This window comes from Panicum hallii, chromosome 1, assembly GCF_002211085.1.
Source record: "Panicum hallii strain FIL2 chromosome 1, PHallii_v3.1, whole genome shotgun sequence".
NCBI lineage: Eukaryota > Viridiplantae > Streptophyta > Magnoliopsida > Poales > Poaceae > Panicum > Panicum hallii.
Window position 1 is genome coordinate 56587773 of NC_038042.1, and position 27036 is coordinate 56614808.

General features: G+C 45.8%; 3 protein-coding genes across 10 annotated transcripts; 2 read left to right on the forward strand and 1 right to left on the reverse strand.

The window, feature by feature from the left end:
- Window positions 1–3136: 3136 nt before the first annotated feature.
- On the forward strand, window positions 3137–5624 carry LOC112873946 (soluble inorganic pyrophosphatase 6, chloroplastic). The gene is made up of 5 exons (XM_025937061.1): window positions 3137–3630; window positions 4269–4369; window positions 4466–4647; window positions 5151–5249; window positions 5336–5624. Exons 1-5 carry the CDS (start codon window positions 3239–3241, stop codon window positions 5426–5428), a joined length of 867 nt encoding a protein of 288 aa, XP_025792846.1. The 5' UTR covers window positions 3137–3238; the 3' UTR covers window positions 5429–5624.
- A 2335-nt stretch (window positions 5625–7959) lies between these two features.
- On the reverse strand, window positions 7960–10333 carry LOC112900770. 4 transcript variants are annotated; one of them, XR_003230208.1, is made up of 3 exons: window positions 9208–10333; window positions 8608–8677; window positions 7960–8181 (listed from the first exon to the last, which is right to left on the reverse strand). XR_003230208.1 is itself a non-coding variant. In XM_025969590.1 (2 exons), exon 1 carries the CDS (start codon window positions 10122–10124, stop codon window positions 9213–9215), a length of 912 nt encoding a protein of 303 aa, XP_025825375.1. In that variant the 5' UTR covers window positions 10125–10333; the 3' UTR covers window positions 7960–8181; window positions 9208–9212. The 4 variants fall into 4 exon arrangements, 3 of the variants coding, with proteins under 3 accessions (XP_025825375.1, XP_025825361.1, XP_025825369.1); XM_025969590.1 differs by lacking the exon at window positions 8608–8677; XM_025969576.1 differs by lacking the exon at window positions 7960–8181 and having other exon boundaries at window positions 8210–8677.
- Window positions 10334–11483: 1150 nt separating this feature from the next.
- LOC112879074 lies at window positions 11484–25378 on the forward strand. 5 transcript variants are annotated; one of them, XM_025943409.1, is made up of 20 exons: window positions 11817–11988; window positions 12120–13018; window positions 14721–14806; window positions 14898–15266; window positions 15362–15445; window positions 15523–15975; window positions 16538–16604; window positions 17791–17986; window positions 18100–18203; window positions 18338–18544; window positions 18774–19027; window positions 19110–19316; window positions 19388–19615; window positions 19695–19748; window positions 19929–19994; window positions 20085–20222; window positions 20389–20442; window positions 22844–22903; window positions 23865–24233; window positions 24318–25378. In XM_025943409.1, the coding sequence occupies exons 1-20, from the start codon at window positions 11951–11953 to the stop codon at window positions 24480–24482; spliced, it is 4098 nt and encodes a 1365-aa protein (XP_025799194.1). In that variant the 5' UTR covers window positions 11817–11950; the 3' UTR covers window positions 24483–25378. The 5 variants fall into 5 exon arrangements, with proteins under 5 accessions (XP_025799196.1, XP_025799195.1, XP_025799193.1 ...); XM_025943411.1 differs by lacking the exons at window positions 23865–24233; window positions 24318–25378 and adding exons at window positions 23131–23173; window positions 23208–23659 and having other exon boundaries at window positions 11484–13018; XM_025943408.1 differs by having other exon boundaries at window positions 11485–13018; window positions 18341–18544.
- The last annotated feature ends 1658 nt before the right edge of the window (window positions 25379–27036 follow it).

The following is a 27036-nucleotide window of genomic DNA, read 5'->3' on the forward strand; positions in this document are numbered from 1 at the left end:
TCCATGCAGCACCCGGCCGCACGCCAAACAAGTGGGCTTGTCGGAGACGACGGCAGTTCGATTAACCTCTCGGCTGCCAATGCAAGTTGCTCCCCCGCGCCTGTGCTGCACTCCACACTGTTTCCCTGTACGACGGCACAACTGCCTGCCTAAACGAGTAATAAAAATCTGCATGACTACTACCACCAGTCCACCACCTTATTCCATGTAAATATGCAATCAGGGCAGCACTACTGAAGCAACAGAAACGCATTTGATACCATCAGTCGTGCTCAGAATGATTTCGGCAGCAGCTTCGATCTCTTATTAAAAATCAGATCAGATCAGATCAGCTAATGGAGAGCCGGGTAATGCTAACCTTGTCACATGGAGCTAACGGAGAACCAACGAATATTCAGCTGAAAGCTGATGCTTACATGAATCGTGTGATGTCATTAGCATCAATTATTTGCGGCTTTTGTGCCTAATTCTTGCTTAAGATATGGAGTTCTTGGCCCCTACGATATCCGCGGTATTCTGGAATATCTGCCTTTGCTTTCTTTTATCGGAAATGCGTGCTCCCCTTTGTTGGAAAGGAAGAATAGTGCTCTTTTTGGTGTTCTTATCCACCGGCGTACATTCCGCATTCTCATCGCCCAATCTGAAACTCTGATTAATTCAATAATGATATGAATAAGTGAAGAAGTACGTCTAAAGTTCGGACTTCAGTGTAGTAAAGTGCTTAACGGAAGTTTTATTACTTATTCAGTGAAACTGGGACTGACGCGGTCCTGTGCAGCTCATTACTTCAAAAGGAAAATGGGTTTTGGAATTTCTCTCATTTAACAATGTATTTTTTATACAACTTAACACTGTATATTTGTTACGTTTCGCAAAAAAAAACACTGTATTTGTTACTGATTAGCCACTTCCATAGTTATTTATATTGTCTCGGCTGAGCTTTGGAATCAAACGTGTCCCTCCTTTATTAATTCAGAGCCAACCAACAGTGAGGCTAACGCACTTCGCCAAACATTCACCCATAACAGGCTTCACCGATAACGTTGCGTGCAGTAGTTGCGACCAAGTGGTATTTTCGGCATTTTACTTTCTAAACACAGTCATGGCGCAGCTTCATCAAGTCGAAATTGGCATCGAAATAAAGCCACGCTGAGGCTTGCCACCAATCAGCTATCAGCAGTAGTGCTGGCATCTCATCAAAATTCGTAACTGAACCAAACTTGACTCATTTAACAAAGCCTATTATGTGGTTATATGTGCAAAGCCGTTGTCGTTCTACTGTTCTTGATATAATATATTGTTCCTATAACTGCAGAGTTGTGTGTTATATTAGTTCCTTCTTAAGGGTCTCTCCCACAGATCATAGCCATCATGCCATGCATGTCCCACACACAAGTTTGAGTCAGAAGTATTTTCCGTAGATCACGATCGACATGCAACTGAATTTCTCCTCTCTAATCAGTAGCTGAGTAGTCATTCACATGTCCTGAAATAGCCAAGATGCTTCAATCAAAAGAATTCCTTTGTTGAAGTTCAGTTTTTGTTAGGGACAATATGAATATTACATCATGTTCCATTTAAACACTCCACACTCTAGAGCCCCTGCCCGCCCACGTATGCGCCTTTATTTAGATTCTAACTAAATATTATACCGAACTTTATCCGGGAATCTTTCTAAAGAATCCATTAGGCAAAAAGCAATTCATCGATTTCAATTCAAGATGCTGGTTTTCCTAGTTCACCCCCACTGCCCTAAAAGTTGCTGCTCGCAAGGACCAGCGCTGAAACCTGAAAATGGGATGGCACGGATCTGCAGGTTACCAAACCAAGCGTTTCGAAGGGGCCGGGGCACCAATCAAGTCATCCTTGCGTCCTGCTTTTCCATCGTCCTGGAGTTGGAGTTGCTCGGCCCCGTAACCGAGGCCATCGAACGGACTGGCATCGCTGCTCGCCATCGCCATGGATCGCCGAGACCTACACGGTAGGGCTTGGAAGTTTCACTACCGTGGTGGAGATTTCAGAAGAGTTTGTAAAAGTGGTCACTGATCCAGTTCTGAGATCCGAATCCGATCCTGCAGTGCCCGGCCCAGGCACTGGCAGAAGTTCGAGCTCTGCCAGACACACGAAGACGACGATGTGGCATGGGATCCAATCCAATGGTCCGTTGGATTGGCTCGGTGACGCTGAACCCAGGTTTACGTCTCCCAGCACGTTGGCACAATAATACTCCATTTTTCTAGTATATTTGGAAACCTTCAGCCACTATCGTCACTGTCGATCAGTCATGCGTCGCGTACATTATCACTTCGTCATGTCCCTTCCCCAGCGCTGCTGGAAGGCTGGTTACATTATACTAACTTAACTAGTATATTCGTACTTTGCTAATGGTAATATAAATTTTATCCGGATCTATACAAGATCATCAACTTTATGCTCTTCTCTGCCGTGGCCGTACGAGACATTGCTTGCCCGGATTTCGATTGGAATTCCGATTAATTTGTCCGGATTCCGATTAGAAATTCAATTAATTTGTCCATGTTCTGATTAGGATTCGGACCGACGGACTAAAAAATTATTGTTTGCTTGAAAAAATAATAGAGATAGAGATAGAGGTTGCCTGTATGGCGTAGAAATGAAACGGCACTGGTTGAGCGGCGACGAATGTTATCATGCCATCCATGGCTGCGTCCACCGTCCGCCGGCGGGGATGCTACTGTCCCGATGCCTTCGGCGGCGTGGTTGAGCCGTGGCTTCTGAACCGGTGCCGGCCGCGGAATCTACGCGAGAGATGCTAAATACGGATAAATATGAGGATTTTCATGAAAAAAACTTATGTTGGTCTGGTCTGGTCTACGTCTACGCTACGCCTGGATCTGGGCCGTGTATCCTGGACCGGATATTGTCCGCGATAAATAAAAGCCCAGGGCTGGATGTAACTGCAACCCACTTCATCCTGGGCCAGGCTTACCCAAGTCTGGATGGCTCGACTGGCCCGGCCCACGAAACATTCCCGAATGTCCGGATATCCAGCATGCCTGCCCACACCAGGGCGGGCCCACCTGATCAGCTAGCCACCACACACCACGCGACGCGAGCGAGAGACCAACCCGTCCAAATCCTTAGCCTCGTGCGTCATCCGCAGCCCCCACTCCCAGTGGCCGCCGCCGCCTCCTCTTTTTTTCCAACTCCTCCGCCTCCACCAGTCCCCTATCCCCGGCGGACCCCGGAGCCCGTGCAGATGGCGACCGCGGCGACGGCGTCCGCTACGGCGGCGACCCGCTTCACGCTCCTTGCCGGCGCCGGCCTCCGCAGCCGCGCCAGCCGCCTCTCCACCGCCGTGCGGTTCCAGCGCCAGCGGGGGCTCACCACCACCGCGCTCCTAAAGACCGCCGACCTCCGGCCCAAGGAGCAGGGCCAGCCCGAGACGCTCGACTACCGCGTGTTCCTCGTCGACGGCGGGGGCCGGAAGGTGTCGCCGTGGCACGACGTGCCGCTGCGCGCCGGGGACGGGGTGTTCCACTTCATCGTCGAGATCCCCAAGGAGAGCAGCGCCAAGATGGAGGTCGCCACCGACGAGGCCTTCACGCCCATCAAGCAGGACACCAAGAAGGGCAACCTCCGATATTACCCGTAAGGACTATGAAACCAGGAATTGGATAAGAAATGTGTAGTTCTTGCTTATTGTTCCTTTTTCCCTTTTAGAAAACGGTATCACCTGATGCAAGTTATATATATTTTGGGTCACTGGGTCAATCTAAAAAGTTGATAAAATGGCATTCTGCATAAATAATTTGGGACCAGAGTGGCATGCCATCGTAATTAATTAGGTGACAGAAAAATACTATTAGGTACCCTCTTACTCTTTCATGTGAATTCATGTGAATTGGGACTAAAAACATGTAAATTGATTGATTCAATTGAATGACATCGTCCAGTTGAAAAATCGGCATTTTCAAAATGTTTTTGCTCTCTTGATCCCATCCGATGGATCCTGAATGCAATGGGGGTGCCGTTGTTTAGTGCCTTTTGGGTTGGCTATGCAAAGGTTACTATAATTGTTACGATGGGAACTGAAAATTGCTAGTCTGGCTTCTTAGCTTGGTGGAATTCAGATTTGACGTTGGTCTATATGTGGAATACTCCTAATCTTTTCAGTCCGACATGTAAGGTCATGGAAACAATTAAATGGCTTTAGTGGTATATCGGAACTGCTCTGGTCGAATGCTTGTGGCTGTCACAGCTGTCTTTGACATTACTTCTTACATCAGGTACAATATCAATTGGAACTATGGATTATTTCCTCAAACATGGGAAGACCCAACTTCTGCAAATTCTGATGTTGAAGGAGCATTCGGAGATAATGATCCTGGTAATGAACATTTTTATTTGTTATCTTTGTCAAGCATGGTTTTCGTATTAGCCTCAGGTTATCTAAATCTTTCTGTCTTATGGCTTTCTTTTCCAGTTGATGTTGTTGAGATAGGTGAAAGACGTGCCAATGTTGGGGATGTCCTTAGGGTTAAACCATTGGCAGCTTTAGCAATGATTGATGAGGGGGAGCTCGACTGGAAAATTGTGGCCATTTCTTTGGATGACCCCAAAGCATCTCTTGTTAATGATGTGGATGATGTAGAGAAGCATTTTCCGGTATGACTGTGGTCCTTGTCCTCCTCTTTTAGTGCTTGTCCTTGTTCTCCTTATCTATTGCCAATCTCCCTGGTGACAAGTGGGGCATTTCTCCATGTTATGTCACTGTTATTATTTTTTATTTCTATTTTTTTCTTGAGAAAAAGCTGTCATTTTCGGTACTGTGCTTTTTTTATTTTCAGTTGAAGATTTTAAAAGCAAATATTGCATAGAATACTTGCTTTCTGTTCATGGATTGAAAAGTAGGATGCCTTCATATCATGCCACTACTCACTACTGCTTTATGTTTTTAGTTTTTTTAGCTTCAGATGAAGAGTCTGAAAATAGATCGTTGGTAGCAAACTTTGGCCTTGAAAAGAGATAAATGTTACACCTGTAATACCTCAATATTTGCTGTTAGGCTGATGTGTTGAGTTCAATCAGAGTCAATACTACAAAGTTGCGCGTGCAGTCAATGTCCACTTTCTCTTACATTTTTTTGCCATTTTATGATGTCTATTCAGGGGACACTGACTGCCATCAGAGACTGGTTCAGAGACTACAAGATACCAGATGGAAAGCCTGCCAACAGATTTGGTCTCGGCAACAAGCCCACAAGCAAAGTAAGCCTGAACTCAACTTCTTTGTTTAGCCTGAAGCGCTGAGATTATTCTTGCAATCTTATGGTATCCTTGTTTGTCTGAGGCAGGAATATGCTCTGAAGGTCATTCAGGAAACCAACGAATCATGGGAGAAATTGGTGAAGAGGAATATCCCTGCTGGAGAGCTCTCACTAGCCTAATCTTGGGTCCATGGGAAGCCACAACATTCTTTGAACCGCGTTTTTCTTAAGCATGTCCTTTTGTATGCTGTAAGCATGCCTCTTCATTTGCAGACGTTTTTGCGAACTGTGTAACAGGAATAATCTTGTCGGGTGAATAATGATTCTGGAGCGCATTTACCATAACGGCAACGTCTGCGATGAATGTTTCTTTTTAGCAACCATCTTGGGTGTATCACTCTCTCCCTCTAAAAAGTAAAGATGTACGTGTAACAGCATGTTTTCAAAAATGGAAACTCACTTAGGAAGTCGGGACACGAGTAAACTGAGCCAATGTAGTTTCAGGCCGTTAAGCAAGTCTTTTGCAACGCCATCAAACAGCATTTTGGGTGTTGGATTGTTACATCCAGAAGTCGGAATAAAGAACACCAAAACTGGCAATACATGTGAAACACATCGAAGATTTTTGAGTTACACAACAACTTCCAGACAACATTACACTACCCGGCGCCTTCGTGCTGGAAGATGCTCTTCAACCACCCAAACGTGTAGGACACCTTGGCCTCGTTGGTATGCGGGGAGATGGAGCAGAGCAGTACCCCTGCGTCGGACGTTGCGCCGCCCCGATTGCGCGGTATTCGGCCAGTGCGCTCGCGGAAGGCAGCGGCTGCGTGAAGGAGCGTGACCTCCTCGGCGTCGCTCCATGTCTTGGTGCGGTTAGGAGCGGCGCCGTGGCCCTGTCGTCCCCGGGTTCGAGCCTCCGGGCAGCACCATGGCCTAAGTCGCCAGCGACGCCAGCGGGTTTCGAGCCTCTGGAGTCTGGACGTCATCATGCCCTCCGTCGAAGTTCGACCCGCGCGCCGCCGCCGCGGCAAGCGCGACCACGGTGCTCTCCGCGGACGTGCGGTCTCAGAAACGGCACATCCAGCGCCCGCAGTGCCTCGACGGCGTGCCGGACAGCCTCGGCGCGGCGGCAGTCCCACCTCTGGCACAGCGCGTCATGCCGTCATCCCCCAGAGCAGGCCGAGACGCGCGGGCCGCGCGGAGGGAGAATTCGTGGCCGGCCGCGGCGTGGAGAACGCGCGATCTCACGGCCAGGGGGGCCTCCGCCTCCATCGACGACCTATTTTACAGATTGGCCCCTAATTCTGTCCAACATTTACAAATTCCCCTATTTTGGATTACATCGCGATTAATAATCGCTATCCGATATTTTTAAAAGACTCCTAATTCGGATAGCGATTAATGATCGCGATCCAATATTTTACGTATAGATCCTCGTAATTTTACAAATAGACTCTCGTTTATCTTCTTGTCGATGCCGCGCCGGGGCTCCGACGTACGCATCGTTGCCGACGAATGCCGCTTACCGTGGTCCTGGAGGATGCCCGAAGGCCGCAGAGATCTCTCCACCTTCCAAGCTCAACCCAGTACGCCAATCGTGGCCGCGTCTTCGTCCTCTGCGGCACGCGTCTTGCGGCCTTCAGGCGACCCGCGTCGCGGCGCGACGCCCTCAACCACGGCGTCGCTCCTGCGGGAGGGAGAGCGCGGGGGGCTAGAGTCGGGGTCCTGGTGGCCGTCGCCCATGCCGGGCTGAGGGCTGGGCGAGCTCTCCTTTGAAATGGGAGGGGAAGGAGGCGTGGGTGCCGCGTCGGACGGCACCAGCGCGTCGAGACGTGGCGCAGGTGCGGGCTTGGGCGCGCTCTCTGTGATCAGGCGTCGCTCATCACTGGAGAGCCTTGAACGACCGGGTTGTCCTCGGGAGGGAACACGACGTCGGCCGTCGGCGACGCCTCGCACTTTGGTGGACATGTCATGCACCTGGCGGTCATGCGTGATCGTGCCGGCGGAACTCCCCCAGCGCACCTTGCCGGAACTTGCTCTCGAGGCGGCACAGCTTGTCGTACGCCTTGGCCTCGTCGATGAGCGGCGAGACGGAGTCCCTGACGGAGCCAAACAGCAGCGCCCCCGCATCCGGGAAGCGCGGGGCGTGGCCGGTGCGCTTTGCTGAAGGCGGCGGCGGCGGCGAGGAGCGCAACCTCGTCGGCGTTGCTCCAAAGACTCTGGGCGGCGCCGTGGCCTACGTCGACAGCGACGCGCGCAAGCCCGAGCCTTTGGCGGACTCCGTCGACAGCGACGCTGGCATCGGACCCGCACGTGGCCGGCGCGAGCGCGAGTTTGGCGTCCTCCGTGGACTCAAGCCTGGAGAGGGGCGCCGGCGCCGCGTCAGCGCACGGGGTGGATGCGGACGGCTGATCGGATGGCATTGCGGCGGCGTGGCGAGCGCTCTTTGGAGTGGTGGGTGAGGGGTCGGTTGCGATGTTGAGCAATCGAGATTCTCGAGAGAGGTCGGGGCGGAGAAGACCAGGGAGGAAGGGAGCTGCCACTGGTGGTGCCGAAGTGCGCTGTGTTACCTACTCCGCTCAGGCTTGTTCGGTGTGCCCTTTCTTTCTGGGTGCCTGCCTGTGCTGCGAGTGCAAGCCAAACCTTGCCACGAAATTCTCCGAATTCCTCATCAATTCCGATTTTTCTACTGAAATATTTCAGCGATAGCATGTTATGTTTCTTAGTTGACAGTAGAATCGATGCTACCAATTCTAATTCCTACTGTCAGCGTACATAAAAAAGAATATTTGGAGTCGTATGAAGAGACTTGGTTCTACTGAAACAATATTCGTATATTTGGATGGCAGCCAGAACTTGCCGCGCCGCGTCACAGGTTTCGCTATCAACCCATTGCCGCGCACCGAGGGCCCGGCCGCAACCCCAAACACCTGTCGACAGGAGGCAAGAAAGAAGAGAGCATCGTCTTAAAAAAACGCCATTTTCAGGCTAAAGCTCAGTAGGCGTGAAAAAGAACATTGCAAACGTTCGAAAGTTTAGCTGCAAACGATTCTGTTACTAGCTGTGAACTGTTATGTTACCTACTGGGATGACGAACTTGCAAGCAAACACAGAAAAATTGACGTGCGGGAGGCTTTTGAACCAAATGTTATATAATTTGACAGTCGGGAAGAGATGGATTAAACTGCTCCCAGGAACACAAAAACCAACTGTATGCTGATGGAAATTACATTTCGATGTACATAGCTCGAACAACTTCCAGACATCATTGCACCACAATATTGGACATATCGAAAAAAGGAAAGAAAAAACAATATTGGACAGATTGAGCTAAGTTCCAACGAATTTATCAGTACCTGGTTTCAGAGAATGCGCAGTATCTGAAAATTAGATCTGTGCGCAAATGTGCATACTTCCACAATCCATCTGAAAAAAAGGGAGTTGCCTTTCATATAAAAAATCCCTTTCACAACACTGGTCCATGGTTACCATCCATTCAGGATCAGCATAAGCAATTTCTGGATGTGCACAAGGATGACACAAGGAAATAACATAGCTAATTTTAGTCTGAAGATCTGAGCAAAGCAGATATATAGGCCTGATGTACTAAACAAGTAAACAAAATGAAATCAACATGGTTAAGTTTGTTGAAGCTCAGCTCTTTTGCAGACCAGCTGAATAAAACACAACCGATTCACTAACCAAAGCAGGGCATTCTTGCCGTGCCGTTTTGTTACAGAAGTCAGACAATGCAACTCTGCCATCATTTTAAAGAAAATGCTACAGCAAATCGGGAAGAATGTTTGTTCTCAAGCTTTCTCTGAACAATTCTACTGTAATTGACCCAGCACTAAATCTGAAATGAGCAACAAATTTAAACTAATCACACGGCACACAGTCAAACTAGGGAAGGAAATCGCCTACATATCTATTGCAGCATGGTATGGCATTCATACCCAAGCTAAGGGCCAAGGCCCTTGATGGCATCAGTGAGCAAGCCGCAGACTTCCTTGGCCAGATCATGCTGCCGCATCTGCGATTGCATCTCTTCATCAAGCTGCTGCCTCCACTTGGTTTCAAGCAATCTGCCCTCTTTTTTGCCTAATAGTGACAGACCCTTCTCAAGGGGCACCGGCGCCATGACTCGCTCATTGGTTTTCCAGTACTCACCGAGCACCTCGGTGACCACCGGCATCATGGCTGCTGCATCCGGGACACTACGTCTCTCGGCGGCGTCCGAGTCGTCCTCGGAAGAGGGAACGACGCCGACGCCCCACAGGATGGAGCACAGGTTGCGCAGGCGACGGTCGCTCGGGCCATTAGAGTGCTGGAACTTGCTCTTCAACCGCTTCATCTTGTAGTACACCATGAACTGGTCGATGTCCGGGGAGATGGAATCGCTGATGGAGTCGAACAGCTCGGCCATATCTGGGAGGCGCGGGGCTCGGCCGTTGCGCTCGCGGAAGGCAACGGCGGCGGCGAGGAGCGTGAACTCGTCGGCGTCGCTCCAGTACTTCTTGACGCCGCCACGGCCTCCGCCGACGCGGGCGGCCGCGTCCCCGAGCATCTGGATGCCCCCGTCGCCTCCGTCAACGCGGGCCGCGCGTCGCCGCGGGCGTAGGCTCCTCCGGACGGCGCCGCGGCCCGCGTCGGAGCTGGCCGCGGACGCGCGGGCGGCCACCGCGGTGAGCGCGAGCGCGGCGGACTCCGCGGACGTACGGCGCCTGCGCTTATGCTCGCTCGGGGAGCCGCGGGGGCTAGGGTTTGGGCTCCAGTCGCTGTCGCTCTTGCCGGACGGGCGCTTCTTCGATCTGGGAGGGGAGGGGCCCGCGTCGGCGTCCATGGCGGATGCGGACGGGCGCCCGGATGACATCGTCACGGCGCTGCGGGGCGGGGCGGGGGGCGCTGCGGGTCGTGGTCGGGGCGCGGCGCGGCGCGGCGCGGCGTGGCGTGGCGAGGGCGTGCGCTCTGTGCCTCTGTGGGGCGTGGACTCGGCAGGCTTGGGGTGGGGAAGTCGCCGGGGATCGGTGACAACGCCCGCTGCGCCGGATAGTTGTGTTCCGTGATGAGCCCGGCTGCCCGCCCGCTTGCTTGTTCTGCCTCACAATGTTTCTCGAACGTGACTGAGCCATGCGCCATTTTTGAACCCAACAAGCAATAAACAACTTCTGCATGAAATTCTCTTCAAACCACATGTGTTTTTATTTGGAATATCTATGTCATAGTTACTTATTCTTTTGACGTTCTGGACTAATTCATGTCAATTTTTGTTACTTGCGGTCAAAATTTGCCATATGAAAACCATATTGCTAGATTTGGAATAATATCTCTGAACATAGCGTTTTATAGAGAGAGGTTTATAATAAGTAGGCAATTGTCGGATACGATTACCGGAATTCAACAGTATTGATGATGTTGCAACCTTTTATGTAGCTCGATACTTGCATTATTGGCTAGCCCTTTTTACATTTGTGTGGCCCTTAAACCATAAGCTAGATTATATGATCTTGATGTGAAATAAACAATGCTTTAGTTTGGATGTCTAGGTAGATTGAACTACCCTAGCAAACTTGTAGTGTTCTCCTTTTCTTCGAAACTTAGTTTGGTCCCGTAACATGCACTGTGCACTCATTTTCTTAAAATAAACTGATTTACTAGGACCAAATGTTAGCTATATCGCAAACTAAGTAACTTTAAAACAGGTGTCCGTAAGAGCACAAGTATACTCTAGTTAGAGAAAGACGCGTGAAGCTGTGAATGAGAATTTTATGCATGACGAGTGTAGCATCAAGCTGCTTACGTTGAACAAACTCCACAGGTTGTGCGTATGTTCACCGATATATCTTTGCACTTGATACTTCCTATTACTTGCCAAAGCGCGCTGGAAAATTGTGTCAATCGTCAACACTAAAATACTTTCTATTCTAGTTCAAAACAAAGAAAAATGAACTTTCATAGCGTGCGTTAGACTTTGGGCCGGGCTGGCCCATGGCATTTCTCCATCCCACCACAAAACCAAGCTCAGCACCGACCGGGTAAAATGGTACCAAGAGCAGCCCAGCCCAGCCCACGCTGCAACTGGCGTCAGCGTGAAGCGTGAAACGGACGGTGCAATAAAGTTGGCGGTAACAGCAACCAGCCAGGCGAGCGACTGACGGACTGACGTGCTAGCACCGCCTCACTTTACAAAACCAAACCCGTGTCCGGACGCTGAGCTCCCTCTCCCCCACCGTGTCCCGCGTCCTCCTCCCCTCTGGCCCTCTCTCTCCCATCGGATCCGAGACCCACGCGAAAAACCCGGGCCGGGAAAAATCGCGAGGAAAGAGAACGCCCGGAAGGGAAACACAAGCTCGGGCTCGAGACGAAACCCTAACCCTAGCTCCGCCACGCCTCCCCAGCCGGAGGCTACCCCGAAGACCCCGCCGCCGCCGGGGGACTCCGGCGGCGATGCGCCCCTTCCAGGACAAGGCGGTATGAGCGGGGAAATGGCCCGCGCCGAGGTCTCGCCCGAGGGGGCGGCCCCCGGCTTCGGGGCCGACCTGTACGCCCAGGCAACCAAGGCTCTGGCCCTGCGGACGCCGTTCGAGGGTGAAGAGGCGGCATCCAGGGTTCCCACGCTGCCCGCGAGGCTCGTGAGCTGGGCAGGGCCGGGGGACGCCCGGAAGAAGCACAAGAAGATTCAGCTCCCCCCGCCGGACGATGCTGCTGTCGAGCCTCCACCGCGGCCAGCTGCAAAGGTTGGCTTGTGGGAGCAGTTTGAGGCCTATTTCCGTCCAGTAACATTGGCTGATGTCGAAATGTTAAAACCAAAGCTCCCATTCGGCTACAACAACCTCGACTCATGTATGCTAATACCATTTCTGGGCAGTGGCAAGGAATTGGTAAACCAAGCCGAGACATATGACGTGGCTGTCGCTGAAACAAGCTCGTATCTGGGTGTGGGCGGTGCAGAGGTGGTCAGTAACAGAGAGCGTGGTGAGCAAAGTGTGCATCTCCTTAGCCAGAAAGAGAAAAGGGATCAAAGTGTGGATCCAGACATACATGATGTGGTCGTGCAACAGATGGTCAGTGACAAAGACCTCAGTAGGCGAAGCAGAGTGTCTGTACAACCGGGAGAACGGCCATTTGAAGTGGATCAAGCTGGGAGGAATGGCATTGTGTCAGCACAATGTGTTGAAGAGGAAGAAAGTTCACTTAATTGGTTGTTAGGAGCAACAGGCCGGTTTGTCCTCACTTCGGAGCGACCCAACAAGAAGAGAAAGCTTTTGGGTGTGGATGCTGGGTTAGAACAGCTTGTTCTGCTTCCACGCTTGGGAGCTGAGAAGTCTTCAAGCTGTGATGTTTGTTGTCTTGGAGAGAGTTCCATGGACTCCAATAGGATAGTTAACTGCAGCAACTGCAAGGTGTCGGTGCACCAGAAGTGCTATGGTTTGCGTGTTGTGCCTGATGGGCAATGGCTGTGTGCTTGGTGTACATATTTGGAGTCGAATAAAGATTCTGGCAGCACCCAATCGACGCCTTGTGTTTTATGTCCAAAGGAGAAAGGGGCTCTTAAACCTATTGAAGTGGAGCCTACTCAAAATGCAGATGTTAGCCACCTGAAATTTGTGCACTTGTTTTGTAGTCTCTGGGCGCCAGAGGTTTTTGTGGAGGACATGGAGTCAATGGAACCTGTAACTAATCTCGATAGCGTCCTAGAGAATCGAATGAAGTTGACATGCAGTATTTGCAAGATTAAGCATGGAGCATGTGTTCGATGTAGTCATGGTATGTATTTGCACCCCATGTCTCTGATTCTTCTTAAAAGAGATGGTGAATAATTGACATATATCATTCTTATGTTTATGTGCTATCGGTATTTATGAAAATACATTCTCTTGTAATTTAGGAAATGTAAAAGGTCTGTAGATGCATTAGTTTATGACTTCAGCTTTGGTTTAGGCTCTGGGTATTTTTGGTGCTTATCAACAGTCTTTCTTGATTTCAAATTCGACCTACCAATCACATGATACCTCACAACTTGGGCCTGCTACTCTTTTCAATTATAAATCATGCAATCCATACTGGCATGCTGCGCATAAAGGGGCAATTTTTCAAAATTAGGCTTGTTACGCTGTGTGGATCATGGCATTCTGCCATCAATACCAGGCATCCAGGTCACAGCACAAAATGCTTGCTAAAATAGGTTTGCGTTTAGCCCCTTTTATATGCAAGCTTCCACATGGGGCATCGTCTTCTGAATTGCTGGCCTTGAAAACTATTCTTTTTTATATTTGCTAGGGGCATGTGATGTGAGATAATTAGTTCATTCCTTGTTCACTTTGTCGTAGTGAGTGTGATATAATTGAATTTTGTTTTGGAAAGGGAACTGGCACACACCAATCAACTCTTGGTTGTAGCAACACAACAAAATTTGAATTATTGTGCAATATTTAGGGAGAATCTGCGATATGCCTTTCTCAACAAAATTTGAATTATTGTGCAATATTTTGGGAGAATCTGTGATATGCCTTATATTTGAGTTTTGGTATACCTTCATATGCATCAATTTACTACGCATTATTCATCCCACCAAGAATGACACAATAATTGATATCGTGTAACCAGCCGTTCATTTCAAATCTCAATTAAGTGTTACTCTGACATTTTAAACTACTATAGAATCCATATATGCATATATATTTCAATAGATATGGTAGAATTTGCTGGTATTTTGTTTTGTGTTGATTGACTTTGTACCATGACTATCTTGAACACATTACATGAAAAATGCTTGCTTCTTTGTTGCTTATGTAGTTGCTATAGTGGATTTTTTTCCTTCTATGGCTATCTGATTTTAAGCAAGTTGGATTGCCCTTTAGCCAGCTGAGTGGACCACACAGTATTCTTAGTATTCAAAAGTTTTCTGATGAAAACAGCAAGGCTATGATGCTATGTTTGTGCTGAATATTTTATTTTCCTGCTAAATACTGTGCTCCATTGCTCTCTGAGGAAATGCCTCTTACATGGCATTTGTCATCAGAATTCAGAAAACTAGTTCATGGAGCATGTTGTTGTTATTTAACTGGCCAACTTAATTATTTGTGTGCTCAAATCTTCTTCCAATGCTCTTCATTTGATTGTGGGAACCTTAAAATAAATTGATTCTTTCTGCAATGATGCATAATTGGTTTTGGTAAAACAAAATGTATCATACTGGATTTCAAACAATATCTTTGAACCTGATATCACAAATTTTTTGTATTAAGCATTCATAACTTGAGAAAGGAGCTCTATTGGATATTTGGCACAAGCCAGTTTCCAAGGAGCTACTCAAGATGGAAAAACCAGTGGGTTTATATCTCAACAGTTAATCGTAGGTTTTAGGATGTAAGCATGTTCAATTTCAAGCTCTTTCACAATCTTCCCCTAGTTCATGTTCTTGATACTAGCACTCAATACCTTTTACTAAGTTTCGTGTGTCTTGTAGGGACATGTCGGGCGGCTTTTCATCCTATATGCGCAAGAGAGTCAAAGCATCAAATGGAGATATGGGGAAAATCTAAACACTCTAATGTTAGACCTTTTGTTCTGATGGTTGCCACTAAACTTAAATGAGGTAAATGTGGCTCACTTCTCTTTTTTTTTTTTTGCTTCCCTTTTGCAGGTTGAATTGAGAGCATTTTGCTCAAAGCATTCCGCAGTTGGATACACCAGCTTAGTCAAGAACAGTAACCATGCTTCTGAACAGAGTCCTACAGAATCTCGCCCAAATACTACAAACCTCATCACCGGAAAAATTCCAAAACTAAGATTCACACGCAAAAACAAGGACAAATTCATGAACAGTGAAACCAGTGCCTCTAGCTCTGGTAACCTGATCAGGGTCGAGACTATAGAGCAAGATACTTTGGCTTATACAGTTAGAAATGCAAATGCTCAACCAATTCGAAGCTGGGAAACAGATACTGGGCATCCATCTGGTGGTGGGGATCGTATGAGAAGTTCTGGTGATATTGCTGTAGTGCTTAGAAAGGTAAGTGTTACTGATGTAATGCGCAGTTAGAGCACATGAATTTACTTCCTAACTTTCACGAAACAAAAACACTAATCTCCGCACTGTTTTTGCAGCTAATTGACAGTGGAAAGGTTAGTGTTGGTGATATAGCATCTGAAGTGGGTATTTCTTCGGAATCCTTGGAAGCTGCTCTCGTGGTACTTCGTGCAGATACCTTATATATTTGCTATGTTAGCTTATTTACAAGCTATTTTGCTAAATTTCTGATTGGCAGGGTGAAACTACCACATTTTCCCATGGTTTGATGCTAAAAATTATCAAGTGGCTCCAAAATTCTGTGCATATGCATACTATTCGAGGAAATGCTCGAAAAGGGAACTCGGTGGTGCTGCAAGATAACAATTCAGATGGGTCTGATACCACAGATACCGTTGATACAAAAATTCCATTGGTCCCAGCTGATGATAAAGAACCATTTGTTGATATGTCGGATTCTGCTGTAACTGAGCCCACACTGACACGATCTAAAAGTAACAGTAAGATTCTGGAAGGAGATAATACAACATGTGCAACTGGTGTGACTATTTTACAAAATGGAAACAAGAATATGGTTAAAGAGGGGGTTGATCTTGAGTGTTCTCCTGCTAAAGAATTTGCAAAAGAATCTACTCGAGAGTTCTCCCCAATTGGCAGCAATGGTGTTTCAAAGGAAGAAAAGGGAAAATTGGTAAGAAATATGACCTATGAGCATTATGCAAGGCTTTGTTTCTTGCCTCTGAACTGGTTTTGAGCATGAAGTTTCACACTTCCACTGCATGGGTGGCATTTTCCTTTTTTTTTGTACATTGAAATATGTTAAGACTTTTCCGGTAGAGATTTAGAAGTGGGAAGACATTTGTTTTGTTGCTCCATTAGGATTACTATAAATTCCACTTGTCAGCTACCTTAAATGATTTTTTTTGGCTAAATGGCCAGTTTATTGCAATAAAAAGCTTCAGCCACTTGTGATGGAAGGCCCCCCTTCTTCCACTTCCCCAAACCCACCCACCCCAACCTCCCTGTCTCTCTGAAAGGTGTCATATTTCTTTCCATGGCATATAGTTGAGCTGACCATAGAGTGAACTGATGGCTATAAGGGCTGTTCACCATTAGCATGTCTCCCACTTTTCTGAAGTTGTAGCCCTCCGATTTACCTTGTCTGCCGAGGGATGCTGTGTTGTCATTGTTTTATGGTCCTAGCGAAGTAATCTTTCATCATGGATGCAATTTGATTCACATCCTTGTGACAGATACTGAACAACACATGTGGAAATAAAGAATTTGGTACTTCCATGGAGATGCCAAATGAAAATCGAGGTAAAATCTTCTGTGATCTATTACTTATGACTTTTTATTCTATTGATTTATCAATAATCGCTAGGTTTCTTTTTGGGTTATCTTATTTGAAATAACAAATAAAGCAAATGAATCACTCCATAATGATTTAATAGCAAAAAAGACTACCTTAGACCTGTTCATTCAAAAAAGAATCTCTGTGCATGTGCAAGTGTCGATTCATTATTCACTAATAGTGACTGGTTGAGAAGGTTACAAGATAATCTAGGTGTCAACAATGTTTGGCCGTGTGGCACCTCATTGCCCTTTCCCATTCAGGAGGAATCATCATACCAATGCTAACAGTTCTCATTTCCATGTTGGTAAATACTGCTATGTACAGGAACTATAAATATTCTGTGGCTAATAATATTTCATGATGTAAGATAGAGTTGCATGCAAGTTCCACCTTGTGACCTTGCGAGCTGTAGGTGCCTTATTTGTTGGGCTAACTCACCTCAGGGTTTTAGAGCCATGGAATTGGAATTACTGAATTTGTAATATTTCAGTTGAAGCCAAATTAAAAATAGGTGAAATTGAAGACAGTACATTTGCTCACGGTGCTTTACTTGGTTGACCGATCCACTTAACTACTGAAATTGAATTTGTAATCATGCTGCTTCAGCGTCCTCTCTACTTGCCCATGGCTGTGTTTTGGATATTAAGTTAGCTCTGATATTGTAGGTATAGTGACCATTGTTTCATTGCCCTGTAGCATTCACTGTTTCATTTTTGTGGGCTCTCTCAAATGATCAAGTACACAAGCAATTGGTGTAGTTGAAGCATTACTGATCAATCTTAGTTCTGCAACCTAGAATGAAGCCCCAAAAATTACCTCAAGTGATCAAAGCAATTGTGCATTGAACTTTCTTCAAACTTACTAATCAAAGCTAGTTTCATTGCCATGCATGTGCTTCTGCTTCTACCTGGTAGTGTACTGTCGTGCAGGTGTAAGGCCCATAACAGATATAGAATTTTCCGCATTGTGATTAATCGTAAGGAATTATTCATGACATCTTTTACGAACATGGATCACATTGATCTAACTCCTGGTCTTGTCAAGTGGAGGCCATGTGCATTATTTCCGATATTTGTTCTTATGTATTATTCTTCATTCATTTTATGGTAGTTATTCACACAATTTTGTGGGTCTTACTATTATGAGCAGGTGTACTACTTGGAAGGAAAAGTGATAATTTAATTGAGGCTGGACTTGGCTCAGACTCGAAGGAAGGAGTATCTTCACTTGATCATTATTTTTCTCAGGGTGATCATGCTAGAGATGGCGAAAATTCAATTGAAAACAGCTCTGTCACTCCTCGTGATTGTGATTCAAGCTGCTCTCATGGACAGCCATTTTTCAAGTAAGTTGCACGTGCATAAGTATAACTGATCGAATATTGGTACTTCTGCTGTTGTTTTGAACCAAAAAGGCACTGCTGGAAGCAGTTGTTCACCCCTCTCTTGATGTATGCAGCTTTGATGATTCACATTCTTATATTCATCCCTTCATTAAGAAAAAGATATCTCATCATTGGGACATTACTTTCAATCAGAACAAGGAAGCTCTGGATCATCATGGTAAGTCCTTGTTGGTTTTTCTAAGCTAAATTTCTTGGTAGAAATTTCAATTTTTGCATGTTAATGTTGCAAATAGTATTTTTGTCATGTCAATCTTTGACTGATCTCACATTTTTTATGTCAAATGTTACTAGAAGAACATTCGTGTCCTCACGAGAAACTACCTGTCGATTCCTTTGAAGAACATGAGGATGCAACAGATACAACTACATCAGATCAAGTTTTGAAAGCAAAATCCATGAGAGTTCTCGAGCATGCACCTGATGATGAAGTAGAAGGAGAGATGGTATACCTACAAGCTAGGCTGCTTGACAATGCTGTTGTTCTGAAGCACAGATGCGGTAAGAGTATTTTTCTCACTGTTTCTATTTTGTGCATCCTGTGTGCTTCAACATACACATATAAAGAATGATACAATCTTTTGACTTCATTGCCTGTATTCCAAGCTTCTCTCACCTCAATACTGTGCATGAAACTGTCCGATAAATGAAGTGGTTGATTCCTCAGTTTCTTCAATGCAGTTGTTGTTTCATTAGTTTCCTGAAATGGCTTTCTATTTGGTTCTTGCAGAAAAATTGATAGCAAAGGTTGTACAGAATCTTTCTCGTGAGCTGGATGCATTCAGTAGAAGAAAATGGGACCTTATTTTTGTGAATCAGTTTCTTCGTGATGTTAGAGAAGCTAAGAAACGTGGGAGAAAAGAAAAGAGACATAAGGAAGCCCAAGCTGTACTAGCTGCAGCTGCAGCTGCTGTTGCATCCTCTTCACGGAATTCAATCATGAGAAAAGATGCAAAGGAAGATGCAGCTCCTGCTAATCAAGAGGTTTTTGCTGTTTTTGGTTTGTCAATTGAGAAATTACTATGTGATGCAGATCTCATCGATCTCACCTTTTTCTTGCGTGTAGAATTCTCCAAAACTTGTTGCTGGATCTTCAAGAGTTGGGCAACGGACTAAAGATTCATTAAAGTCATCCAACAGCAAAGTACAACCAGATAACAAATTTGGCAGTTTTCATATGCCAATCTCCTCAAACGAAAATGAACTCTATTGTGATGTATGCATGCGAACTGAGACTGTCTTGAACCGAATATTCATCTGCTCCAGATGCAAGGTGCTTTGGATTTTGTTTGAGTTCTCATGTATTTTACTATACTGCGCTATTAACTCGGACCTTTTTACCAGGCTGCTGTGCACATAGATTGCTACAGAAATATGGAGAATTCTATTGGCCCCTGGAAATGTGAACTTTGTGAAGATCAAGATATTTCTTTAGAAACCTCAACTGCTAGTGATAAATCAGATTGTAATGGCAAAAAATTACACTTTGCACGGTGTGGTATGTGTCATGGCACATCAGGTGCTTTTAGAAAAACTGCAGATGGGCAGTGGGTTCATGCTTTTTGTGCTGAGGTAATTATATACGATAACCTCCTTTTATTTAATTGCCTTTCTTGTTTAAGTCCTATATTTTTTTCAAATATTTTCACAGTGGTTGTTGGACACCAAGTACGTAAGGGGACAAGAAAATCCTGTGGAAGGAATGGTACACAGCTCTATCCATTATTGTGTTTTTCTCGTAGTTTTGATCTATTAGAATTAATAGAACTTCTGCAACTGTTTTTTCTGTTAACTTAATGAGAATTTGTATCTGATTCCGATTTCTGAGTGTTGTTGTAACATGTCGTTTATACCATCTCATTTATTGGCTGCTCAACTCTATCAGGAAAGCCTTGTAGAGGGAAAAGATACTTGTTGTCTCTGCCTCCGCAAAGCTGGCATGTGCTTAAGGGTACACATCATACATTCCTGCTTATCTAATCTAGACGTAGAAAACCAAACACTGAGAATCTTGCTAAATTTTGTCTCTTCCAATATGCAGTGTAGTAGTGGGGACTGCCACATAACTTTTCATCCTACTTGTGCTAGAAACTCTGGTTTCTACATGAACACAAAAGGGTTTGGTACTACGTCACAGCACAAAGCATACTGTGCCAAACACAGCGCACAACAGAAGGAGGTAAATCTGAGTATTTTTGAGTTATAGATCTCTTGATCTGTGTGATGCTTGTTTTGCTCCTCACATGGACCAGAAGGTGCATTGTATGCTGCATGTAGTCGTGTGTTGGTATAAATGTGTAATCACTTTTCTGTCTCTTACCTTCTTTCTGGATATTTTTATGCAGGATGATGCGCAGCGATATGGACCTCAGGAGCTCAGGAACATGAAACGGATGAGGGTTAGTATTTCTTATTTACTTTATATTGTTTTCCTGTGTTTGGTAACTTTAGAGTGTTTGCTCAATTACTAAAAAAATAATGCAAATGTTACTGTAGAATGTTTTGAATGCTTCAAGTCCAAGTGTTTGAACACCTATATTTGCTGACATTCTGCTTTATTTAAATCACTCAAGAGTTATGCTCATTTCTGTTCTCCAACTATTTATACTGTTTAATATTAGCTCCAAACAAGGGCTTTGTTATGCTGTGTTTGAAATATCAATTTTCTGGTGATACAAGAGCTCATGAATCATGGTCAGTTATGTGGAGATCAGTCTGGCTGGGGTTCAGGGGTTTACTCAGCTGGTTTGGCTGGTGTTTCTTCTCAATGCATAATTGTGGGGCGGTCTTTCCCCCCATCAGTCAAGTTTTGATGTGGAGATCAGTCTGAAACTAATAAGTTATCCTTAGCTACCTTGTAAAACCATGTGGTTTGCCTGTATCTTGTTGAATTAGCTACATACATTTTCTTGGTCTACATTATACCAACACCGCAATTAATGGGGGCAAATCTCATCAGTTATTACTCGTACACATAGGTTATTTTCCTTATAAATCCTCCAGGAATGGCTGTACTCCTGTGACATGCACTTCTCCGTTTTATTTGTTTGGTTGTTTCCAAGCACCGATTTAAGATGCATATAAGGATCCTTTTAGATTCTATCCTCCCATGATTTGCAAGGAGCTAAGCTCATGGGAGACATGGCGTTTGTATGGCTTATGCAGAAAGGATTTCATACATATACCAGCACTTTCCTCGTAGATGCTTTTTTATATATATCCTGGTCAGAAGTTGCAACATGTTGCTAAACTAATCTTGGGCAAGAACAATGTAAAAGTTTGTGTGCATTGGCTAGCTAGTTTGTGCAGAGTGGTTCATGTTTCCAGTGTGTTATTTTCTTGCCATCATGATTTATTACTGTTTATTTGTTGGCTCCCACTATGGTACTCCCAATAACTGTGGAACATCCATTTGATTAGATCCGACTGAAAAAAGGTGACGAACGAGGTAATAGGTTGCCCATTATTAATATTATTTTAGAAAATAGGATAAATTAGCAAATTTAGATCTAGTTTGAAATAAATGTATAGGTGCATCCACATGTTAATCTTTTTTTACATGTGTCCTGTAATATGACGCAACATAAACAAATGTGAAATATGTACGTTTGATTGTGATGCAAATATAAGAAATGTGCCTACTAGATTAGGTTTAATTGGAACAAGAAACATATTCGAATTTGACAAAAAACATTCCCATGATTTGAGAAACGACTCGAGAAGGAAATCGTAAGATCACTACTGATCTAAGCTGAAAGCTTGATAACTTGGATGACACACGCAATGAATTCATTGATTTGCCAGGTCCGGCATATGTAGTAGTACAGGTTGGATGGTTGCCTAATCAACCGGATTACATGCCAAATTAGTTACTAGAGAAGATAGGAATGAATCTTTCTTCTGTTGACTGCAGCTGCTACGTACCCCAGGTGTTGCCCTGGTGCTGTTGCCAGACATGGCACAGCGGGCTGTGATGCATGACAGATGACGGGAATGCCTGTGATGCGGTACAGATGTACAGTAGACGTGTAGCTCTAGCCAGGCAATGAAACGTTACGGCATGTACAGAATTATAATATGGTGAAGATTAGTAAAGCAATCATCTCGAGCCAACCTGAGCTCTGCACAAATCAACGGCGCACTGAAGCGAGCCTGACGAAATCATGCAAAGGAGCAGAGCGTGTTAGTCATGCGGTCGCAGGAGCACTTGGAGGAAGAAGCAGAGTGGCTCAGTGGATGCCGACTCTTTGCGATGTTGGATGTGAGCGTGGAGACGGAAACCGGGATAGTCGGTTATTTCTCTTTTTACCTTTAGCTAATTGTTTCATCGCTTCTAAAAATCAAGGGCTCAGATTTATTTGACCTCTTACCTCCTAGGAGGTAATGGAATACCTTAAATGACCTTTGTTTGTTACTTATTACTTTTTTAGTGGTAAATTGATATACATGAATATACATGAACTCTGTTACCAAATAGGCAGCCAAAGGGGTTACGTATACAAGGTAATGTTTGCACAAAGCACCCTACACTAGGTGGAGAACACAGCACGCAATATAATCAAACAGTGTTTATATGAATAATAGATCCAGGAGCAGGTTCAATCCTGTTGTCATCATACTCAAGTTCATTTCTGTTTTGCTATCCGCATGATTCATTCATATCGATACACTTTGCTAACTCGTGGAGCATCTAGGTGTAATTTCTGGGTGTCATTACTCAGTTACTACTTGAATTTGTTTCTTCAGAGGACGCCCCCTTCTATTTTAGTTCTTATAAGTACACATATTATCCTTTTGCAGGTTGAATTGGAAAAATTGCGCCTCTTATGTGAGAGGGTAATTAAGAGAGAGAAGGTGAAGGTATGTATAGATGGAAATTTTTGTGCTTATATGATGCTAAAAGTTGAGATATGAGTATATGACAGTCATGCTTGAATTAGAAATACACAATGGGGCATAGTGTATTCATTACCCCCCCCCCCCCTCGGCAACCCCCCAACTGATTTGTTTCACTCAACTGTTGCAACCTTCTCCTTGTTAAGACCAGAGAATGGAATAACTATCAACCACCCTTTGAATAATTACAGGTGCTTAGGCTAATTAGGGGGAGTTAAGGAATAAGTGCATGGGGTAATTAGGGGGAGTTAAGGAATAAGTGCATGGGGTGGATGGAGGTTTGGGACACTTCTTGGCCTTGGACAGAGGGAAGTCATAGTATCCTCCACGGTGCCCCAATTTAGTTTCATAACAAACCCAGCTGTTGACAGCCTGACAGGCTGACACCAGTACGGCATTGCGCCGGCACCTAATAGCTGACATCTTAGATCTTTGTGAAGTTCGCAATATCATTTTTTTTAGATACAGGGCCTTAGTCCCTACCTTTTCTGAAGGTTTGTGTGGGAGCTGGGGTTAACCAGCTCCATTCCTTGGAGCTTAAGCAGCTGGACCAATGCAGCTCCACAAGTTTGCAATATCTGGTTCATGCGACTTCCTCTTTTTCTTATGTTGCAGTTGCAATCTTTGTTCAAAATAAACGTAACTGTTTACTGGGTCAGTTTGACTTGTACGTACTTCATTTATAGATATATACAGTAAAACAGACAGGTTTTTATGTTATGATAAGGGAAGTGGTTGTGAGTGTGTTGTTTCCTGTGCTCGGTGATTCAGATTCTGGAAAGCAAAACTATTGATAATTGATAATCTGAACTTAAAACTGGGATTTTTAAAACTGGTTTTTTGGCTTATAAACATTTACTGGATGTTCTGGTCAGCATATTTCCATCTGACATCATAGCCTAACACTGCTGTGTATTAATGTCAGAGAGAGACGGTTTTGTGTGACCATGACATAATTGCCAAAACAAAGGATACTGTTGTTTTCTCCTACCTGGCATGCGGAGCAAGTTCAGAATCTGCCACTACTTCAGTTAATAACAGATCGTACAGTGGAACAGCACAAAGATCTGATGATGTCACAGTAGATAGTACTATTTCTGGGAAGAAAACCATAAGGTTTTCTCTGAATAGCAGAGATGCTGAGAGAAATACAGCTGATAGCTCCAGGACATTGATATCATTTAAACGCAAGTTGAGTGAGAGGGGCCTGCATGCTGGTAAGCAACTTCCACAGAGACCAGCTATTACCTCACAGAAACTAGAAGATGGAGAAAAGAAGACAAATGATAAGAAGGTTTGTGCCTTTTTACTCCTCATTTCTAGGTTTCTTTTCTTTGCCTTGCCATGCTAATTTGTGGAGCACATAACTATGTAACAGAGAGAAATGTTTCAAAAGGAGCTTGTTATGACATCTGATCAAGCTTCTACACAGAATCAGCGCCTTCCTAAGGGTTATGTTTATGTTCCTCGAGATTCTCTATCTAAAGAGAGGCCCTGGAATCGAAATACACAGCCCCATACTCCACAAGAGCCCGGTGGATAGGATCAGTTGTGATCAAGCTGGTTATTTTTCTTCAAGGAAGGCTATAAAAAATTTCGCAAGCTTGTTCTTTGCAACTGAAAACCACCAGCAGCAAGCAGGGCTGGCCAGTGCAATTGCCACAAGGGTTTCAGCCAAATAGTGATCTTTTTGGACCCAAGTTGCAAAATGGTGCAGACTGAATTATTGTGCGACCTTATGGTGTGGCACCATAACAAGAAGGCTGGCCCCAACAGGTAACTCGGATGATCAGCAATATGTGTGAATTGACCTGCCTGGGCTACCAAAGAGAGCCTACCAACTGTATATATATGGGTTTTCATTTCTGATCACAGATTTTGTAAAATTGCCTGTACATACTTTCCTTTCAGATGCTAGTTTAGTTATGCAGGGGAAGAAAAGGAATTGCCAATCCTTTTAGGTTGGACAAGATAAGGAAATTACATTGGTCCATAAGCTTGGTTCAGGACAAAATGCAGTGGTGTTGACCCGCAACATTGGATGGACAGAAGCGTTTACTTGATTGTTAGCTGTAGGGATGGTAAAAGTGCCCAAAATCAAGGTGCTGTTACTGCCGTTTGCAGACTAGGTGGTGGTAAGTAGTATCGTACAGGCTTAGCTATTTGGTAACTGGTGGCTTTCCGAGAGCCTTTTTGTTTTGGGGAAATAGTGATCTCTTTACTTATTCCAAAGTTAACGGTTTTTTCTATGTCAAGATAGCAGCAATGGGGAAATTAACTTGTAAGTTCTTAGGTTAAGGTATGATAGTTGATTTTTTAGAACTTATATATGGGATCCTGATATATTTGATCTGAGACAGGCGTTTTCTGCTTGCCGTCCAGATTGTAACCTCTGGTTTAAGCATATTTAAAATCATCTGTTCAGATTGCAGTGGTTCATATTTTCAATTGTTTTTTTTTTCAAAAACTGGAACGCAGCACATATTTTCAACTGCTCGTTATAAAAAGGGATTGAAGGCACCATGTTTTTTTTTTCAAATTCTTCTGCTGCAATTCTTGTAAATGACTGCTTGCGGGATGCTATGGCGCTGCCGAGGTAGCAATCTACTAGAGTACAGCCACGTTTCATGTGTTGTGCTACTCAAAAGTGCTTTGTTATTGTTCTTGTTTCAGTTATTTCTGTGCGTCGTGTCGAACGGTTTTTGATAGACAACGTACGTCACGTATCAGGCAATTTTATCTCTCTTCGCACTTGCGCTTCTCTTCGCTTGCATCTGTTTGATCGGATGAAAGAAATCTTACGCTGTGGGCCTGGGCACACTTGCACGCGTGAATTTGACGGCAATGGCGTCAAGTTTTTCAAGATAGAATTGCGTTCAGCTTCCAACGGCATACATACACGAGCTCCTCCGGACGGTAAAATACGCTGAGGTCATTCTAACATGAAATGCCTGAAACTTTTCTTCGTAGCAGCAGCCTGTACCTTCGGTCTGTCTCTCACGGGCGATTGCCATGACATGAGCGGATCGGCTGAGCCGAGTACCTGCACGAGGAAAGTCAGAAGGATCAACAACGCCCTTGCAAAAGCAAATCATAGTCCAGGACGGCAGGTGCGGCCATGGAAGCCGGAGGAGGACCAAGGGATGAAGGGAACGCCACCACGGACGTACGGAGCAGTTTCGTTTTCCGGATGCGCGAAGGGTGGAAGGCAGGTGCTCCCTCCCGTCCAGCCACGTACCCTGGCAGGCGCGCAAGAAATCCCAACGGAACCTTCGGAGCACAGGATCAGGTGAGGTCGGTGGCCGTGCGACGCGACCCGGAGCTGTCGTGCGGCCGAAAGCCACCGCTACAGCGCGTGGAGAAAAGCTACAGCGCTAGCTAGCAGGTAGTATCCGGAGGCTTTTCCCGGACGCGACGGCGACCACTTCTTTTCTAGAAGATCAGGCAGGGGATTAGGGGGGCACTCGCCGCCCGGCTCATGGGAGCCTCAGGGGTGGTCCAAAAGGCTCGGCCCGGAGCACAAGCGAAGGCCAGTTCGTCGTCCTCGGCGCCCTCCGGCCATTGTTGTGATGTTGTCGGTCGGCGTCACGTCCCACGACCCCAGTAGCCCCAGTAGCGGGCGGGGACTGACTGGAGGAGGGCGAGTAGCTTTTCCGAAGGAATATTTGCTCGATAGCCGTGGATGGTGGCTCTCGCTCCGCCGGGCCCGGTCGCCGTCGCCGTAGGCGTCGTCCTCGTCGCGTGTGGCTCCGTCGCCCTCCGCGCAAAAGCGAGGCGGGTAGCCCCACAGATTCGGTGGCCCGCGTGCCGCTGGCTGGCGCTGCCTCCGGCCTACCTCCATCATCGATTCGATCTCGATCGGCGCATCCCTGCGCGGCTGCGCTGTGCGTGCGGCCGCGCAGGCGCATCGCCGTCGCCGCTGTTGGAACAGGCGCTCGTCTCGACGGTGATCCGGACCCGCGGAGTCTCGGACGCCACGCGACAACGGCGTGCCCCAATCGTACAGGTCCAGAGTACTCATCAATGGCCTTGGATTTGGATTTAGGGTCCGGTTCTCGACCGTGACCGAGAAGAGATGACGACACGGCGCGCGCCGG

Coding starts and splice junctions, on each gene's coding strand:
- LOC112873946 (XM_025937061.1), top strand. CDS start 3,239: ATGGCGACCGCGGCGACGGCGTCCGCTACGGCGGCGACCCGCTTCACG. Junction 4,648..5,150: donor ATGTAGAGAAGCATTTTCCG/GTATGACTGTGG, acceptor ATGTCTATTCAG/GGGACACTGACTGCCATCAG. Junction 5,250..5,335: donor GCAACAAGCCCACAAGCAAA/GTAAGCCTGAAC, acceptor TGTCTGAGGCAG/GAATATGCTCTGAAGGTCAT.
- LOC112900770 (XM_025969590.1), bottom strand. CDS start 10,124: ATGTCATCCGGGCGCCCGTCCGCATCCGCCATGGACGCCGACGCGGGC.
- LOC112879074 (XM_025943407.1), top strand. CDS start 11,725: ATGAGCGGGGAAATGGCCCGCGCCGAGGTCTCGCCCGAGGGGGCGGCC. Junction 19,317..19,387: donor TCATCTGCTCCAGATGCAAG/GTGCTTTGGATT, acceptor CCTTTTTACCAG/GCTGCTGTGCACATAGATTG. Junction 19,616..19,694: donor TTCATGCTTTTTGTGCTGAG/GTAATTATATAC, acceptor ATATTTTCACAG/TGGTTGTTGGACACCAAGTA.